The 17,260-nt window shown below is 47.1% G+C and overlaps 1 protein-coding gene across 3 annotated transcripts in view; it reads left to right on the top strand.

The window, feature by feature from the left end:
* Window positions 1-1,154: 1,154 nt before the first annotated feature.
* Window positions 1,155-17,260, top strand: part of LOC119285723 (transportin MOS14-like) — a 40,760-nt gene continuing 24,654 nt past the window's right edge. For 2 of the 3 annotated variants that reach the window (XM_037565050.1, XM_037565052.1), the window contains exons 1-6: window positions 1,155-1,905; window positions 2,002-2,085; window positions 2,172-2,231; window positions 3,973-4,101; window positions 16,844-16,905; window positions 17,047-17,103. In XM_037565050.1, the coding sequence (XP_037420947.1) occupies window positions 1,258-1,905; window positions 2,002-2,085; window positions 2,172-2,231; window positions 3,973-4,101; window positions 16,844-16,905; window positions 17,047-17,103 (1,040 nt within the window). In that variant the 5' untranslated portion in view covers window positions 1,155-1,257. The remainder of the gene's footprint in view (window positions 1,906-2,001; window positions 2,086-2,171; window positions 2,232-3,972; window positions 4,102-16,843; window positions 16,906-17,046; window positions 17,104-17,260) is intronic. The other variant, XM_037565051.1, reaches the window with a different exon arrangement.

Genomic DNA, 17,260 nt, shown 5'->3' with positions numbered 1-17,260 from the left:
AATTTTAAACTCATTTTATACCTGTTAAAAATTTAAATGTTATATATTGAACTCACTGGATATCCATTGGGTATAGGATACCCGATGGGTATGAGTGTGGGTACCAATTTACGCCATGGGTATTGAAGTGGGTAGGTACAGAAATTTTCTATGGGTATGGGTTTGGGCAGAAGGAGGTTGTACCCGCCCATACCCTACCCATTGCCATCCCTAGTTGTCCTTCGCCTAGTGCCTAGGCGGTGCTTAAACGCCCTAGGCGTAGCCTAGGCGATTATATAATTTTTACTATTAGGGTGTATATGTGGTTATTATATGTGTATTCTATTAATTTAGGGCATATAAGTACGTTAACGATCAGCTACTACGATTGGAATGGGGCCCTTTTGGCATATCAGTGCGATATGGCATGATTTCTCGCTTGGGTAGACAATTTCTTACTTGCTCTGTCTAGACTTCTGCTTATGCCCTAGGCGAGGCGTTGGACCATTGCCTAGCGCCTAGGCGTGCATAAGCGCCTCCTAGGCACTGCCTTTTCCAACAGAGCCGCTGCCACAACAACTGGCGTCCCAACATGTTCGGTGAAATGACCATGAGATACAAAATTTAGTTTTTCATTTTCATTGATTTTTATGGGACTTTACATTTTGTATGCATTTTGATATGATGTCTGGGGTATTTTCTCCAAATTTGATGCGTGTAGTGTGGATGTTGAAACTTTTTTGATGATGGCATATGTGACAATAGAAAACAATGGTTGTGATGAGGAGAATGCAAATGCTAGCGATGGTAATGAAGGCAATGCCATTAGAGAGCTATATGTATTCGTGTTCTATGACTTTTTTGTGTGTTGTTGGTGCATAATGCTTGCGGTTTAGACTGAATTTGAACTTGAATTTAAAATGTTGTTAATCGCTGTATTACTGCAAAGTTTTAATTATCATGTTATAGTTTGCTTAACCCAAATAATAAGTGCCACATGTATGGCACGAAGTAATACTGTTCTGATATTTTTACAACTTAAATTGCTATAAGAAACAAAATCAAAAAACTGAAACTTGCTATCCAAACAAAGTTGTTATGCTTCGCAACTAAAGTTGGTCCTTGCTTAAATATGCATGTAATTATGAAATAGGCGGCCAAAAATCTTCTCATGCCGTGCGTGCCACTCGGCCCAGTCAATCCCCTCTTACCCCTCTTCCCCACCCGAATCCATCCACCTACGCACGCGCCCACCTCCCTGCCGCCGGAGCGGCAGCGATGGACGTCGCCGAGTCACCGGACCTCCAGGCGCAGCTGGCCGCGGCCGTGCACGCACTTAATCACGCCTCGCATCCCTCCGCACGTCTAGCCGCCAACCAGTGGCTCCTCGGCCTGCAGCGCTCGCCGCAGGCGTGGGCGCTGGCGGCCTCGCTCCTCGCGTGCGCGGATCATCCGGCCCCTTCCGCCGATCTACTCTTCTTCGCCGCCCAGATGCTTCGCCGGAAGATTCAGTCACCCGACTACCCGCTCCCGGACAACGCCGCGCAGCTCCTCGACGCGCTCCTTGTCGCGGCCCGGCGTTTCTGCCTTGCCCCTCCCCGGCTGCTCACGCAGATCTGCCTGGCCCTCGCGGCGCTGGCGCTCCGTGCGGAGGGAGGGGTAGACGGGCTTTTCGCTCGAATGCCGCACCTACCCGACCCCGCCTTGCTGGAGCTGCTCACCGTGCTCCCCGAGGAGGTGGCGCAGGATGAGAGCGGCGACACGGGGGTCGACTCCGCCACGCGGTGCAGGTTCACGCGTGAGCTGCTCACGCACGCGCCCGCCGTGCTTGAGTTCCTGCTAGCGCAGTCTGAGAAGCCGGCCGCCGCGGACGGGGTGCCCCTCCACGAGCGCAACCATAGAATCCTGCGATGCCTACTCAGCTGGGTATGTACGGTCCTTCCTTGCTTCACCCTCAACTCAATATTTCAATTGCGTTCGTCTCTTGCTCTCCCTGTGCTAAGAGAAACGGCATTGTTGTAGGTTCGCGCGGGATGCTTCTCGGGAGCGCCGGCGTCCGCCCTCGCCGCACACCCACTTCTGACGTTCGCGTTCAACTCCCTGCAGGTGCGAACAGTGTACCCACTTCGACCAATTGGTTGTTCACTCATCACGTCCTCACATGTTGTTTCATTCCTGTGTGGCTGATAAAGGCGTTCTTCTCGTTTGAAGTGGCCATAGAGGTTATGACCGAACTTGTCAGCCAGTACCAAGTAAGTTCCGTTCTTCTGTACTGCATTAGTGCAATCGACTCATTGAGTAACATCTACTGTTTAATTGTTGTATGAAATAGTGCTTGAAATGGACCCTATACCAACTTCTCAGTGTACTACTTACTTTTCGTGCAGTGCCTTTCTTTCAGTTAAATTGTAGTTATCTTTATGAAGCATCATGAAATAATCTGGGTCTGGACATTTCAGTTGATTCCAGTTCTGTTCTCTTTTCACGTGCAACACATGCATTTTTGCTTCTCTTTGCACGTGCAACCACTGCATTTTTGCTGCTTCTGTGTGGTTGGTGGGCTAAGAAGCTCCGTGTCAGTGGCGGAGCCAGGATTGGAGCAAGCCCCGGGCCCAAAAAAAAATTGCCGCAAGGGAAAAAAATAACGTCCATAGGGCTTTTAGCTATCGTAAAAGATACCCCATACAAAATATGGCTCAATTGCACGAAAATTTTAAACTCAATGTGTAACTATACAACAAAATGGATAAAAACATGTCAAAAACTACCAAGAACAGTATGTGATGAAAAAGAGTACCAAATCAAAAGAAAAATTTCATAAGAGAATGCATAAACGTCAAGTGAAACAATTATCGTTGATACAAATATAAGAACTTACCACTTCGACGAGGTAAAAGCCCTTTGCGAGACCTTATCATCAATACTTGCAAATACATCTCGCTCAATATGAAATCTCTTCATCTTGTTTTTCTACAATATTAAATGAAATTGGCAGATTACATCAATTTGAGTTCAACAATACCCTAGATATATGTCTGGATACATACACACATTATTGCAATTTAGTTGGGAGCAGTTTATAAACTGACATTGTAGAACACGATAGAAGTGGAAGCATAAGGGGAAATTGGGAAAGCATAACAAAAAAATACCAAGGTGTGGTAGTCAAGCAGCCAGGCACGCCACGCGGGCGATTGGATGAACGACGCACAGGAGGGCGGTCCGGAGTGGCCGGGACGGCGGCGGCGCCGGTGGCCGGCGCTAGCGCTGAAGTCTGGACACTGGAGATTGATCTTGAGTGCGTCGTTGCGATTTAGGTCGGCGGAGGCCGCGCTAGCGCTGGCGTCTCCTGACAGACTCGTGTCGTGCGTCCATCCGTCAGTTTGAGATGAGACGGCCCAGGCTGACGTCTCCTGTCGCGTGCGAGTTAGATTTTTTTTTAGGTTAAGTTAGATCGTGGCTCGTGGGGGAGGTCTCCTACTCACCTGCTGCGTGCGTGCGCGAGTTGGAGGTTTCCTCGTAGTTATGTCCGTTTAATGAGGTCAGACAGCCCATGACGCTCTGGGCTTTCTTCATTTTACTGGGCTGCACCCCGGGCCTACAGAAAAACATACATATATAATAGCCTAGTAAAAATTCCACGCCCCAGGCCTGGGCCCTGGGAGCCCGGGGCCCAGCTCCGCCCCTGCGTGTCATGGTATGAAGTAGGAGTACATAGCCTGAGTTGATGAATTGAATGTTCCTTATTTTTCCTGTTCAATTATGTGTTGTTTTGCCTATGTATTGCCCAGCCAAGTATCATGCAGTGTTGTTGACTATGCAATGGTACTGTAAAGTTATAAAATGGCGGATGTTGCGCCCCCTTTTGTTTCTGTTTCTTAGAAAAAGCCACTGTCCTTCTGTTGAGGTTGCTGACTAGCAAAGCACCGTTCAGCAAATGTGCTTCCAACTCATAATGAATGAGAATTCTGATGTATGCTGGTATGATTGTAGGAATTACCGCAGGCATTTCTAAGCAAGATGCCATACATCAGAGAGGTTCTTCTTTTGCCAGCTCTAGCCAACAGAAGTGAGAAGATTATTGCTGGTCTTACTAGTTTGATGTGCGAAGTTGGTCAAGCAGTAAGTTTTTTCTTGTAAAGTTTTTTGTGTTTTAGCATGATGGGCAGGCCTTGTTTGTTTCAGCTTCAATTGGCTTCAAATCACCTGTGAATTCGCTTCATTGGGAATCAACTTTGCCGCTGAAGTACACCTGGACGTGCTTCAGGCAATTGCACTGAAAATGGCCCGAATCCAGATTCAGCTTCACTGGCAAAGCTGATTTCAGATAGCTGTTTGTTTCGGCTTCTGATTTTTCCTATGAGAAGCTGCTGCCTAAAGCTGAAACAAACAGAGCCGCAGTCTAGATACTCACAATATGTCTAGTCAAAATTAGTTTCCCAGTTAGGGTTTGCTTTGGATGGACAATATATTGTTGATTCTACCTTTTAGCTTTTGTGGCACTCTCTTATCACAGAGAACGCTAGAAGCTTGGCGCCACTTCATCCATACGACTTTGATTCGATGGCTCACATCTTCATCGATATTACCATCCTTCTACAGCATTGACCCCAAATATCGAAAGGTGTCCTTATGAGGCACCACCTGTCCATCAAGGCTAACCTCCCCCCTCATGCCTAGTTGTATTGAAACTGCACCTCATGTACTCAGTTTTAGTTCTACTGAAGTTTAAAGCCTTTCGATTCCAGAGTTTGTCTCCATAGCTCTAACTTTCTATTGATCCCCGCCCGACTATGATCGACTAGCAGCACATCATCTGCAAAGAGCATACACCATGGGATATCTCCTTGTGTATCCCTTGTGACCTCATCCATCACCAAAGCAAAAAGATAAGGGCTCAAAGGTGACCCTTGGTGCACCTATTTTAATTGGAAAGTCATCAGTGTCGCCATCACTTGTTTGGACACTTACATGTCCTTGATGAGGGTAATGTACTTTGTTGAGACTTTGTGTTTCTCCAAGGCCCACCATATGACATTCCGCGACATCTTATTGTAGGCCTTCTCCAAGTCAATGAACATCATATGCAGGTCCTTTTGGTCCCTGTATCTCTCCATAAGTTGTCGTACCAAGAAAATGGCTTCCATTGTCGACCTTCGAGGCATGAAACCAAACCGATTTTTGGTCACGCCGGTCATTCTTCTTAAGCGGTGTTCAATGACCCTCTTCCATAGCTTTATTGTATGGCTCATCAGCTTAATTCCACGGTAATTACTACAACTTTGAACACCCCCTTCTTGAAGATTGGTACTAATATACTCCACCTCCATTCTTGTTGCATCTTGTTTGCCCGGAAAATGAGGTTTTAAAAGCTTAGTAGCCATACTATTGCTATGTCTTTGAGGCCTCTCCAACCTCAATGGGGATAAAAATAGGGCCCACTGCCTTGCCTCCTTTCATCATTTTAAAGCCCCACTAACCTCAAATTCCTGGATTCATCGCACAAAATGCCTACTGGTATCATTCGAAGGAGTTGTCCAACTCAATGGTAGAGCTCTCATTCTCTTCATTGAATTGCTTGTCGAAGTACGCCCACCATCTATGTGATCTCCTCGTCCTTCACCAGGAGCTGATCTTATCCGTCCTTCATGCATTTGACTTGGTTCACATCCCTCGTCTTGCTCTCTTGGATCTTGGCTATCTTATAGATGTCCCTTTCGCCTTCATTCGTGTCTAAGCGCTAGTAGAGGTCCTCGTATGCCCTACCCCTTGCTTCACTCACAGCTCGCTTTGCGGCCTTCTTTGCCACCTTGTACTTATCTATGTTGTTTGCACTCCTATCCAAGTGTAGGCTTCTGAAACCGTTAATAGCCTTCTGGACATCTATTCCACTACCAGGTATCGTTAGCTTCGATTCTACTTCCCCTGTTCACCCCAAACTCTGAAGCCACCTTACGAATGCAAGTCGCCATCTTCATCCACATATTATTTGCATCATCTCCTTCCTCCCAAGGGCCCTCCTTAATAACCCTGTCCTTGAAAGTCTGTGCTGCCTCCCCCTTGAGCTTCCACCACTTCGTTCTAGCGTCTTTGGCACGCCTATCCTGCTGGACAAGAATACGAAAGTGGAAGTCAGCCACCACAAGCTTATGTTGAGTGACAACACTCTCTTGGTATCACCTTACAATCTAGGCAGCACACATGTCTTCTCTTCTCGAGAGGACGAAATCAATCTTGCTAGAATTGACCACTACTAAAATTCACTAGATGGAATTCTCTCTTTTAAAAGAGGGTGTTATCTACAATCATGTCATAGGATAGAGTCAAGGTCAATACATCTTCTCCTTGATTCCTGATGCCATAGCCGAAGACCCCATGTGCCCCTTCAAAACCCGTGTTAGATATACCCACGTGGCCTTCGAGGTCTCCTCCTACGAAGAGTGTCTCGCCAATAGGTACACCCCTAACCATGTCTTCCAGGCCTTCCCAGAACTCCCCCTTGGTGCTCTCGCGCTGATAACATTGAGAACCAAGTCCCCAACTACTAGCTTGACGAGGACAATCTAGCCCCCTTGCCACTTGATGTCTACCACTCCATACTCGAGGCTCTTGTTGATCAAGATGCCTACTCCATTTTTGTTTGTAGTTGTCCCCGTGCACCACACAACTTGAAGCCGGTATACTCCACCTTCTTCGCCTTTTGTCCCCTCCATTTGGTTTCTTGGACGCATGGGATATCAACACCTCTCCTCACCGCTGTATCAACTAGCTCCCATAACTTACCTGTCACAGACCCTTTTGTTCCAACCACCTAAGCGGATCCGACTAGGCTCGGCTAGCTTGCTTACCCTTCACACTTCAAATGCGAAGGCCCTAGCTCATTTTTCACTACACCCAGGCGTTGATGTAGAGCGCCACTAAGGATGCATCGACACGATCCTTGTTCACTCATCACCATATCCAAATCAAGATACGGCGCCTCCCAAGGGCGTGATGCCCGTCCCTTGCCCATTTAACACCACACCCGTGTTCCCATATGGCGCGTCGCTAAGAGGGTTATGCCCCAACGATGTACTCCCTCCGTAAATAAATGTAAGAACGTTTAGGTCACTAAAATAGTGATCTAAGCGCTCTTATATTTCTTTCCAGAGGGAGTATCATATAGGAGTGGCTGAGTGTTCTTCTGGGTTTCATCTCCATAAGAGTGGTTGAGTTTTGATGTTGGCTCGCCAAGCCTATCACAACCCTCCTCCTTTACCTGGGTTTGGGACTGGCTATGTTGAGGCAACATAGCGTTCCAGCGGGACATCCAGTAGATTTCTAAATGCTATGAACGCCTTGGTTTCAATGGAATCATTAAAATGTTTTTGTACTAATGGAGTACTGATATATTTTGGACATGTATGATAATTTTGTGACAAGTGTTCGAACAAGTGATGTCGACACCGATGATTTCTCGATTAAGATAGGACTGCATCAGGGGTCAGCTTTGAGCCCTTATCTTTTTGCATTGGTGATGGATGAGGTCACAAGGGATATACAAGGAGATATCCCATGGTGTATGCTCTTTGCGGATGATGTGGTGCTAATTGACGATAGTCGGGCGGGGGTAAATAGGAAGTTAGAGTTATGGAGACAAACCTTGGAATCGAAAGGGTTTAGGCTTAGTAGAACTAAAACCGAGTACATGATGTGCGGTTTTAGTACTACTAGGTGTGAGGATGAGGAGGTTAGCCTTGATGGCCAGGTGGTACCTCGGAAGGACACCTTTCGGTATTTGGGGTCAATGCTGCTGGAGGATGGGGGTATTGATGAAGATGTGAACCATCGAATCAAAGCCGGATGGATGAAGTGGCGCCAAGCTTCTGGCATTCTCTGTGACAAGAGAGTGCCAAAACTAAAAGGCAAGTTCTATAGGACGGCGGTTCGACCCGCAATGTTGTATGGCGCTGAGTGTTGGCCGACTAAAAGGCGACATGTTCAACAGTTAGGTGTGGCGGAGATGCGTATGTTGAGATGGATGTGTGGCCACACGAGGAAGGATCGAGTCCGGAATGATGATATACGAGATAGAGTTGGGGTAGCACCAATTGAAGAGAAGCTTGTCCAACATCGTCTGAGATGGTTTGGGCACATTCAGCGCAGGCCTCCAGAAGCTCCAGCGCATAGCGGACGGCTAAAGCATGCAGAGAATGTCAAGAGAGGGCGGGGTAGACCGAGAGAACGTATCCTGTGAAACGGACGGACTCATGCACCAGGTGCACCACCAGGTTATGGGCCATTAGATTCGAAATCAAGGGGCAAGATGCATCTGCAAGGGGAGCTGTTGGTACATTTGCAAAACAGACCTTCAAATCTAGCTAAATATATCGGATGGACCTCCCAAGGCTAGTTCGTCTACTTCGCTTTTCCTCTGTTCTGTACTACTACTCCAGGTCGCTCTGTACTACCGAGCTACTGTTTTAAACAAGCTGAGAAATTTGACAAGGTGTGCTCTTGTATCAGCTAATCTAACTGTTATGTGATTGCTCATTGCTGACTTTAGCAAAAATTACAAAAAATTCAAATTGATTCTTCACACAGTTGGAAAGCTCAACAATATTAAGAAGTACTGTATCAGATAAGCAGAGAAGCAGATGTGGCCTCTTTCCTAAAAAAAGTTTCAGAGAAGCAGATGTTGTTTTGCAACTGAACCAAAGATCTTTAGATGCTTCCATGGAAGAACATCACGTCTTTTACATTAAGACATCACAAGCATACACATCAATTGTACGGCAACCACCCTTCTAAACTACAAACAAGCCGCATACTAAATTTTGTTACCAAGTGTACTTTCTTGCTGATTACATGGTTCCAAAAAAATCGGAGCCTGAGACAACCAGACATGATCTGTACTAGTATGGGAGGTGACATTATCAGTTTCATGAGCTGCCAACTAGGAGACATATGAAGATGACTCCTACTTTGAAGATTGTCCGGTCATGCCTTCAACTAATCGATTTGAAGATCAAAGGCAAAATATTGTTGGAGCATGAAAGATGGTCCTGAATCTGAATAATCACCGAATAGTCAGTTCTGGAGCAACCATAAAAAACATGATATAGAAATATTTACCTGCCAATGAGTGGTTGCCGAAGAGGCTTATGTGGCCTGACAATATGTATGCAAGTAATCTTGATATGTCATTCTTCACTGCAGCTATATAGTATAAACAGTCGTTATTGGGAAGCAAAGGATAGTGAGATGGAGGAAGGGACAATAACTCAAACGAAAAACAGAAGAAAAAGAAGTACAACAAGTTTGCATTCCGATTTCTGAAAAAAATATGATAATTATCTCATATCTTTTTGTCAAAAATAGCCCCAACATATTAGATGAAAACAATAAAGTGAAAGTGTACCCAAATATTATATGAAATAAGTTGCTGTGATATTACCTCAGATTAAAATCAGTACCAATATCTAGTCAACTATAGTTTACTAAAACAAATCCTCCAGTCCAGTGGCATGCAAATAAAGTGAGCATGAAATTCTATCCACTGAAGGAATCAATTTGACAACCTAAATAAGATGATAATAAGGTACAAGGGTGTGCTTCCAAACCAGGGACATGCCACCTATGCAACCAAGAGCAGGAAATGGCGATGCATCGTTTTATGCATAATTCTTGGATGCAACAACTTTGGCTACCTGCCTTGTCAATGTCAAATGCATCTTCTGATTTGCATAAGAACATGAAGAATTGCAGCCCTGTTCGCGGTCCCCATCTTCAACAGATTTACTAGCTCCAGGCAATAAGACTCCATAATGACCTTCCAACATAGTAATGAGCCAAGCCAAACTTTGGAGTGACACCCCATCCTGCAAATCCATTGAAACTAACATAGGTTATGAATCTCATAGCAATCACATAGCAATCATAGGCAGCTCTATCCTCTATGTGAAACTAACATTGCATTGTCTTTTACTAAAAATTTGCTACCAGATAAAACAGGGATCCCAAAGTATCACATTTATAGAATAAAAAGGTCAGTTCACTACTATATCATGTTTTTCAAACAAATTATAGGGAACAATATATGAGGTTTTGCAATGGATTGTAAGGAACACCCACATTCTGCAAGTCATGATTTAGTATACATTGTATATAGGAGACTGAAAAAAACCAGTTTCGTCCAAAAGATGAACCACTGTAGATAATAAAATCAGGAAGATGAACTTGTTAATGCTTTCACGAAGTTCAGTTGAACATTGTAAAGTACAAGTTCTGTTTAATATTGTTTACGAATAAAGGATCCAAACAGGGAGTGCATCCCTTGTAATTTGCATGAAGATCGTAGAAATATACTCGTAGCTCATACCTAAATATTGTGCTGACAGCGCACTATTCCAAATCTTAATCAATAAAAACATGCCTTTTGAGAAAAAGCATACAGACCTTGATCTAGATCCTTGAGCTGCTGTAGTTGGATAGTGCCACCGGCGGCGTTAGTGGTAGATTGAGTATGCCCTCACAACGAGGCGCTGCTGCAGAAGACGAAATCGAGGCACTGCTTTCAACAAATCAGATCACCCATCTGGATTTCAGTGAGACGACGCTCCATTGGTACATGATTGAGAGAGATCAAGCGAAATTTACTAACCTATTTCGCCTGTTGGAGTGGTACAGAAGAGAGAGAGAGAGAGAAGAGAGAGAGAGATCGGTTCTTCAGCTCGCTGGACCTTAACAATAGCACCAGGCGGCTGCACTGGTACAGAATCTGGCAAGGGGAAGAACACGATCGGTGAGGTCAAATCGCTGCATTTAACTGCACTGCAAGGACTATTCTGCAAATGTGCCAGCAGTCCCATCCTCGCACTAAGTCCTGTCCCTCTATTTTGAATCCAACGGCCCATGTATGGCTGGAGCATCTGGTGCACCAGTTTGCTCGTTTCACCAGATACGTTCTCGGTAGACCGAAGTTGACATGGGAGGAGTCCGTTAAGAGAGACCCGAAGGATTGGAGTATCACCAAAGAGCTAGCTATGGACAGGGGTGCGTGGAAGCTTGCTATCCATGTGCCAGAGCCATGAGTTAGTTGCAAGATCTTATGGGTTTCACCTCTAGCCTACCCCAACTTGTTTGGGACTACAGGCTTTGTTGTTGTTGTTGTTGTTGTGCCAGAGCCATGAGTTGGTTGCAAGATCTTATGGGTTTCACCTCTAGCCTACCCCAACTTGTTTGGGACTACATGCTTTGTTGTTGTTGTTGTTATATATTTTGGATTGTCTGCATTGATATTGCTATAAAAAAATTGGCACGTGGTCAAGTACGCACTAAATAGGAGAGAACCTGTTATGGCCGGTTTAGCTAGGCCCACCGGGCAATCTTAGCCCACAAGTTATCTTAGGTTAATTCTTATGCAAGTTATCTTAGGTTAATTCTTCTGCAAGTTATCTAGGTTATAAATATAGGCTGTAAGACTCTTTTTGGAATTAAGCAATAAGAAGATTATCTCTATTGCCCGGCTCCCAGAGGAGCCGGAACCCTAGCCGCCCCCTGCCTCTTGCGCTGCAGCCGCCATCCTCCTCTCCCGCGACGGCGCCCAGCCGCCGGCGTGGCCGCTCATCGCCACGCCCAGCCCCCTCCTTCCCCTACTGCCTACGGCCAAGACCGGGCAGAACCCTAGCTCCTAACACCTTGGTATCAGGTACCCGGGTTTCGACCATGTCTTCACCGCCTCCAAACCCGCCACCACCGCAGCCGCCGCTGCCCAACGCCTCCCCCACCGCCGCTGCCACCAATCCCACCAACGCCGCCGCCGCGTCGTCGGGCACCACGGCCTCCCTATCGGCGCCAATCTCCCTCGCACCCGGCACCACGCCGGGCCAGGGCCAGCCACAAACCCCCCTCCAGCAACCACCGCCGTCGCCTCCCCCAGCGCCGCCGCAGTTCACACTGAAGGCCATGGCCGGCGTGCTCAACGACCTGGTCGTCGCGGTCCAGGGCATCCGCCTCTACTTGGCGGGCCCATACGGGCCGCCTCCACCGCTTCATCCGGCCGCGTCCGCGGGCCAGCAGGCGCTGCCATGGTACTCAGTACCGGCGGCCACGACCGGCGGCTTCGACGCCGCCTTGGCCGCAGTGGCTGACGCCGTTCGCGGCGCCAACCGCGCCGCCCGCCACCACCCAGGGACCGCAGTGGCCGACCTGGGCCCCGCCGCCCGCGCCGTCCCTCACCGCGCCATCCCTCCCGGCGGCAACGGTGCAGGTTCCACCACCGCCCCCGCCCAACCCTAGCCTGGACCGGTCCTCGCCGAGCGGCCTTCCAATCCAGGAGGTCCGTTTCCCTTCGTCACCGTCGCCACTTCCTGGCTGGCTCCACGGGCCGCCGTCAGCTTCCACGGAGGCCCGGCCGCCGTCAGGGTTCCAGTTGCAGCCCGAGGCGTCGGGAGCCACAGGGGACTACGCCGGCCCTTCCACCCTGGACCGAGCTCCGTCATCAGCCCTCCGTACCGCCGAGGCAGTGGGCCAGGGCGCGCCACACCAGCAGCCGCCCCGGTTCGCAAAGATCGACTTCGCCACGTATGACGGTTCGGACGACCCGCTTAACTGGCTCAACCAGTGTGACCAGTTCTACCGTGGACAGCGCACGCCCGCGTCGGAGCGCACTTGGCTGGCTTCCTACCATCTCCGTGGGGCCGCCCAGACATGGTACTACGCCCTCGAGCAGGACGAGGGCGGCATGCCACCGTGGGATCGCTTTCGCGAGCTATGTCTTCTTCGATTCGGACCACCGGTACGCGGGAGCCGCTTGGCCGAGTTGGGCCGCCTACCGTTCACCTCCATGGTGCAGGATTTCACCGACCGCTTCCAGGCACTAGCATGCCACGCGCCTGGTGTGACGGCCTTACAGCGGGCGGAGCTCTTTGTCGGCGGCCTTCCCGACCACATCCGCGTGGACGTCGAGATGAAGGGGCCACAAGACCTTCAGACGGCCATGTACTACGCCCGCGCGTTCGAGCGCCGTGCGGTGGCCATCCAACAGGAATCACCGTCCCGGACCGCCGGGTTGCTACCCAGGCCGGATTCCGCGCAGGGTCGGCCTGCGCAGGCTTCTGTGACACCCCTCGTCGCGACCGCGGCGCGGCAGTTCCGCCGGCTCACATCAGCCGAACTGCTCGAGCGTCGTCGCCAAGGGTTATGCTTCAACTGCGACGAGCCCTACACGCCCGGCCATGCCTGCCCGCGACTCTTCTACCTGGAGGTTGCAGACTACATTCCGGAGGACACCGTCGCCGCCGACCTGGCCGCCCCAGCTGTCGAGAAGGTGTTTGACGCTGGTTGATCGCCTCCAGGAGTTCCGCAAGTGCTTCCCCACCTTACAGCTCGAGGACGAGCTGTTTGTGCAGGCGGGGAGAAGTGTTATGGCCGGTTTAGCTAGGCCCACCGGGCAATCTTAGCCCACAAGTTATCTTAGGTTAATTCTTATGCAAGTTATCTTAGGTTAATTCTTCTGCAAGTTATCTAGGTTATAAATATAGGCTGTAAGACTCTTTTTAGAATTAAGCAATAAGAAGATTATCTCTATTGCCCGGCTTCCAGAGGAGCCGGAACCCTAGCCGCCCCCTGCCTCTTGCGCTGCCGCCGCCATCCTCCTCTCCCGCGACGGCGCCCAGCCGCCGGCGCGGCCGCTCATCGCCACGCCCAGCCCCCTCCTTCCCCTACTGCCTACGGCCAAGACCGGGCAGAACCCTAGCTCCTAACAGAACCTATGCAATTTGTTTTGTGAAGATTGATCATATTGCCATATGCCATCGGGCATCCGTTCTATATACAAGAATACTAAAGATGAATTGCTAAACATGAGCGTTTTTCATAAGAGCCATTTAATTTTGCAAGCTGAAGATTGAAGTAACAATTGTCATTCAGTAAATAGCGCAGAAGGTTAGATACATCAAGCAAATGAAATTAGTTTCTAGTGATGGACCAACTTCTTAATATTGCTTCAAAAAGTATTATTGCAAGCAGGCACAAACAAATCAAAACAAGCTACTAATTCTAGCTTGTGAGTTTTGGGTGAAAAAAATTACTATCATATATAATCACATTTTCTTGACCTAACTCGTGATCACAAATGAGATTTTTAGGCTACCCACTGAATGTAGTTCACAACCACTAGTAATAGCAACATCTAGAGATCTATTTAGTCTTTCCTAGATGATGAATGCGATAAAAATCATCTAAAAAGCGAATGGGGCAAAAAAATGAATTGGATCAACACCTTATGCAAGATAAATTAAAAAAACTCTCCAGATGGAATGACAAAATTCATAGATTTGTCATACGTACTTAAATCGAGCTATGATGCAACTACTAATAAGCAGGCAACTATAGTTGGTCTATTGATCTCCACTCTGGTTGCATGCTGGAGAAATTTGGAAGCGTAAATTGGACTGAGAGACAAAGAGACCATTGCTACTGAGTTGGAGAGCGTAAATGGACTGAGGTACAAAGAGACCACTACCACTGAGATTGGAGATTTGGAGGTGACTAAAGCAGCACAAGGTCGTGGAGGAGCAACTCCACCTTGCTGCTACAAAGTGTACAACACAAGTGTTGAAGGAACTACTTAAATGTATTGCGCTAGATATCGCTCTAGAGGCGAACATAGGCCGATATGGCAGCATGAGTTCAATCCGAAACTCCTAGAGCACAAGATCTAGTCCAAAATCTTAGATAAGAACACCAAGTTCTATTATAGGTAGTGGGGTACGTAGTATGGTTACAAATTAGAGGTGAAAGCCTTCACATCCCACTTCTACTTATAGCTGGAACACTCTAGAAAACATTACTCAAGATTCACCATTCTACTCATAGCCAGAAGACTCTAGAAAACACTAGGTAGGGTTAAGAAAAGAAAAGAAATACTACTAGAGTAGAAGTATCTGGAAGTAGCTAAACAGATTTGACATATGTTTTCCCCCTCTATTGTTCCTCATCATTCTCCCCTGGCTGTTTGGAACTCGACCTCGAATTATCTTCATAGAGTGCTTCTTATGGGTGATAGAGAGTCAAGTCCGCAACATTGAATGTGTTGGATATACCCATCTCGCTTGGAAAACCTATCACATAACCATAATCATTTATCTCCCTCATAATAGGCAATCTTTCTTTTCAGATGTAGACCAAGTTGTTTATATTTCTGATTTTGTGCATCCAGAACACCACGAATTTCTTCAATAACAGTGTAATTATCAGCAAAGGGCAATGCTTATTTTGAGTTTCCCCTTGATGGTAGCTTCACCAGGTCCACCACATGTGTTGGACCTTTAGTGTAGCAATGGAATAAGGACTACTTCTTGTGGATCTAGGCTTGGAGTTATTGTAGGACTACTTCTTGTGGATCTATGCTTTAGTGTAGACAATAGTCTATCTCTTGCAGAGTTCTACAATAACTCCAAGCATAGATCCACAGGAAGGAGTCCTTTTTCCATTGTCTACACTAAAGTTCCAACACATGTGGTGGACCTGGTGAAGCTACCATCAAGGGGAAACTCAAAATCAGCATTGTCCTTTGCTGATAATTACACTGAGTTATTTGAAGAGATTCGTGGTGTTTTGGAAGCACAAAATCAGAAATATAAACAACTTGCTGATTGCAAAAGGAGGCCGAAATCATTCCAAGTTGGTGATGGTCTACCTCCGAAAAGAGAGGCTGCCTTTAGGTGTTAAGGGAAAGCTTAGGCAGCGAAGTGTGGGCCCTTCTCTATCGTGAAGAAGATAAATCATAATGCTTATGTGATAGATCTTCCAAGCGACATGGGTATCTCCAACACTTTCAATGTTGCGGACTTGACTCTCTACCATCCAGAAGAAGCGCTCTATGAAGATAACTCGAGGGCGAGTTCCAAACAACCAGGGGAGAATGACGAGGGACACTAGATGAGAAGAAAGAAAAACACATGCCAGATCTGTCTGGCTACTTCTAGATACTTCTGTTGTGGTCTAGTATTTCTTTTCTTTTTTTTACCCTACCTGCTGTTTCTAGAGTTTTCTAGTTATAAGTAGTTGTGAGTAGAGAGATGAATCCTAAATAATGTTTTCTAGAGTGTTCCAACTATAAGTAGAAGTATGTGAAGGCTTCCCAAAGCCCTATAAATAGAGGTCCTCAGTCCTCACCTCTACTTTGTAACGGAGACTATGTACCCACTACCTATAATAGAACTTGTTCTTATCTAAGATCTTGGAGTAGATCTTGTGCCCTAGGAGTTCTGGATTGAACTCTTGCTGCCCTATCGGCCTACATTCGTCTCTAGAGCGATATCTAGCACAACATGAAGTTGTTCCTTCAACACTTGTGCTGTACACATTGTAGCAGCAAGGTGGAGTTGCTCCTCCACAACCTTTGTGCTGCTTCATCGACAATCACCTTCCCGTCGATTGACACATGATGGGATGGGGCCTTGAGAGGTATAGACAACAACCACAAGCGGTGGCGTGTAGTGGGTTACTTATCTACATCATGTGGAACGCCTGGATTGAGAAACCGCCACATCTTCAACGGTACGAGATTGATGTACATCAAGGTGGCACACCTTGGATTTGAGGATATCATGCAGAGGGCCATGCATGGCTTTCCAGCCAAGAGTTAACCAGAACCAGGAGTACTTGGCATGAGGAGTTGTTATTAGGGGTTTTGGTGTGTCCCTGTTTCAGAACATGTCCACTTTGGAAATATTCTTCTCCTTCATGAAAAGGCAGAGCTCGTCCCAGTTGCTCGAACGCGCATATGGTCATGTTTTTTATTCATCTCCAAAATGCAGTTTTTTTGTTTTGTTTGAGACTTTGTTGAACAGAAGCTGATAATTATTCGATTTTCTAGGCACCTGGTTTGGTTACAGAAGGGAGTAATGAAGCACTTTCTCTTTCAGATGCACTTTTGAGGTCAATCTATTGCACTGCCAATGTGGTACTTTTCCCTGAGTTTTGAAATTATTGGCTTTAACACTTGATGCTAATGCTACACTGTAGTTTAGTTCACTCATTACCTCTTATGATCCTGAAGGACTTTACTCTCAATTGCAGATGTATAGCTTTTTCTAGTGAAGACTGGGAGATCGCAGAATCCACCTTGCAATTTTGGTAAATTCCCACCTATTTTCATGAATCACAAATGTCTTCCTTTCCTGGGTTGGGGTTAGCAAGTAATACACATGTACTTCGGAACATCTCTCTCTCTCTCTCTCTCTCTCTCTCTCTCTCTCTCTCTCTCTCTCTGGCGCGCGTGTGTGTGCGAGCA

This window comes from Triticum dicoccoides, chromosome 4A (genome assembly GCF_002162155.2).
Source record: "Triticum dicoccoides isolate Atlit2015 ecotype Zavitan chromosome 4A, WEW_v2.0, whole genome shotgun sequence".
Taxonomy (NCBI): domain Eukaryota; kingdom Viridiplantae; phylum Streptophyta; class Magnoliopsida; order Poales; family Poaceae; genus Triticum; species Triticum dicoccoides.
Note: the sequence above shows the minus strand (reverse complement) of the source record. Positions and strands in the feature narration are given on the sequence as shown.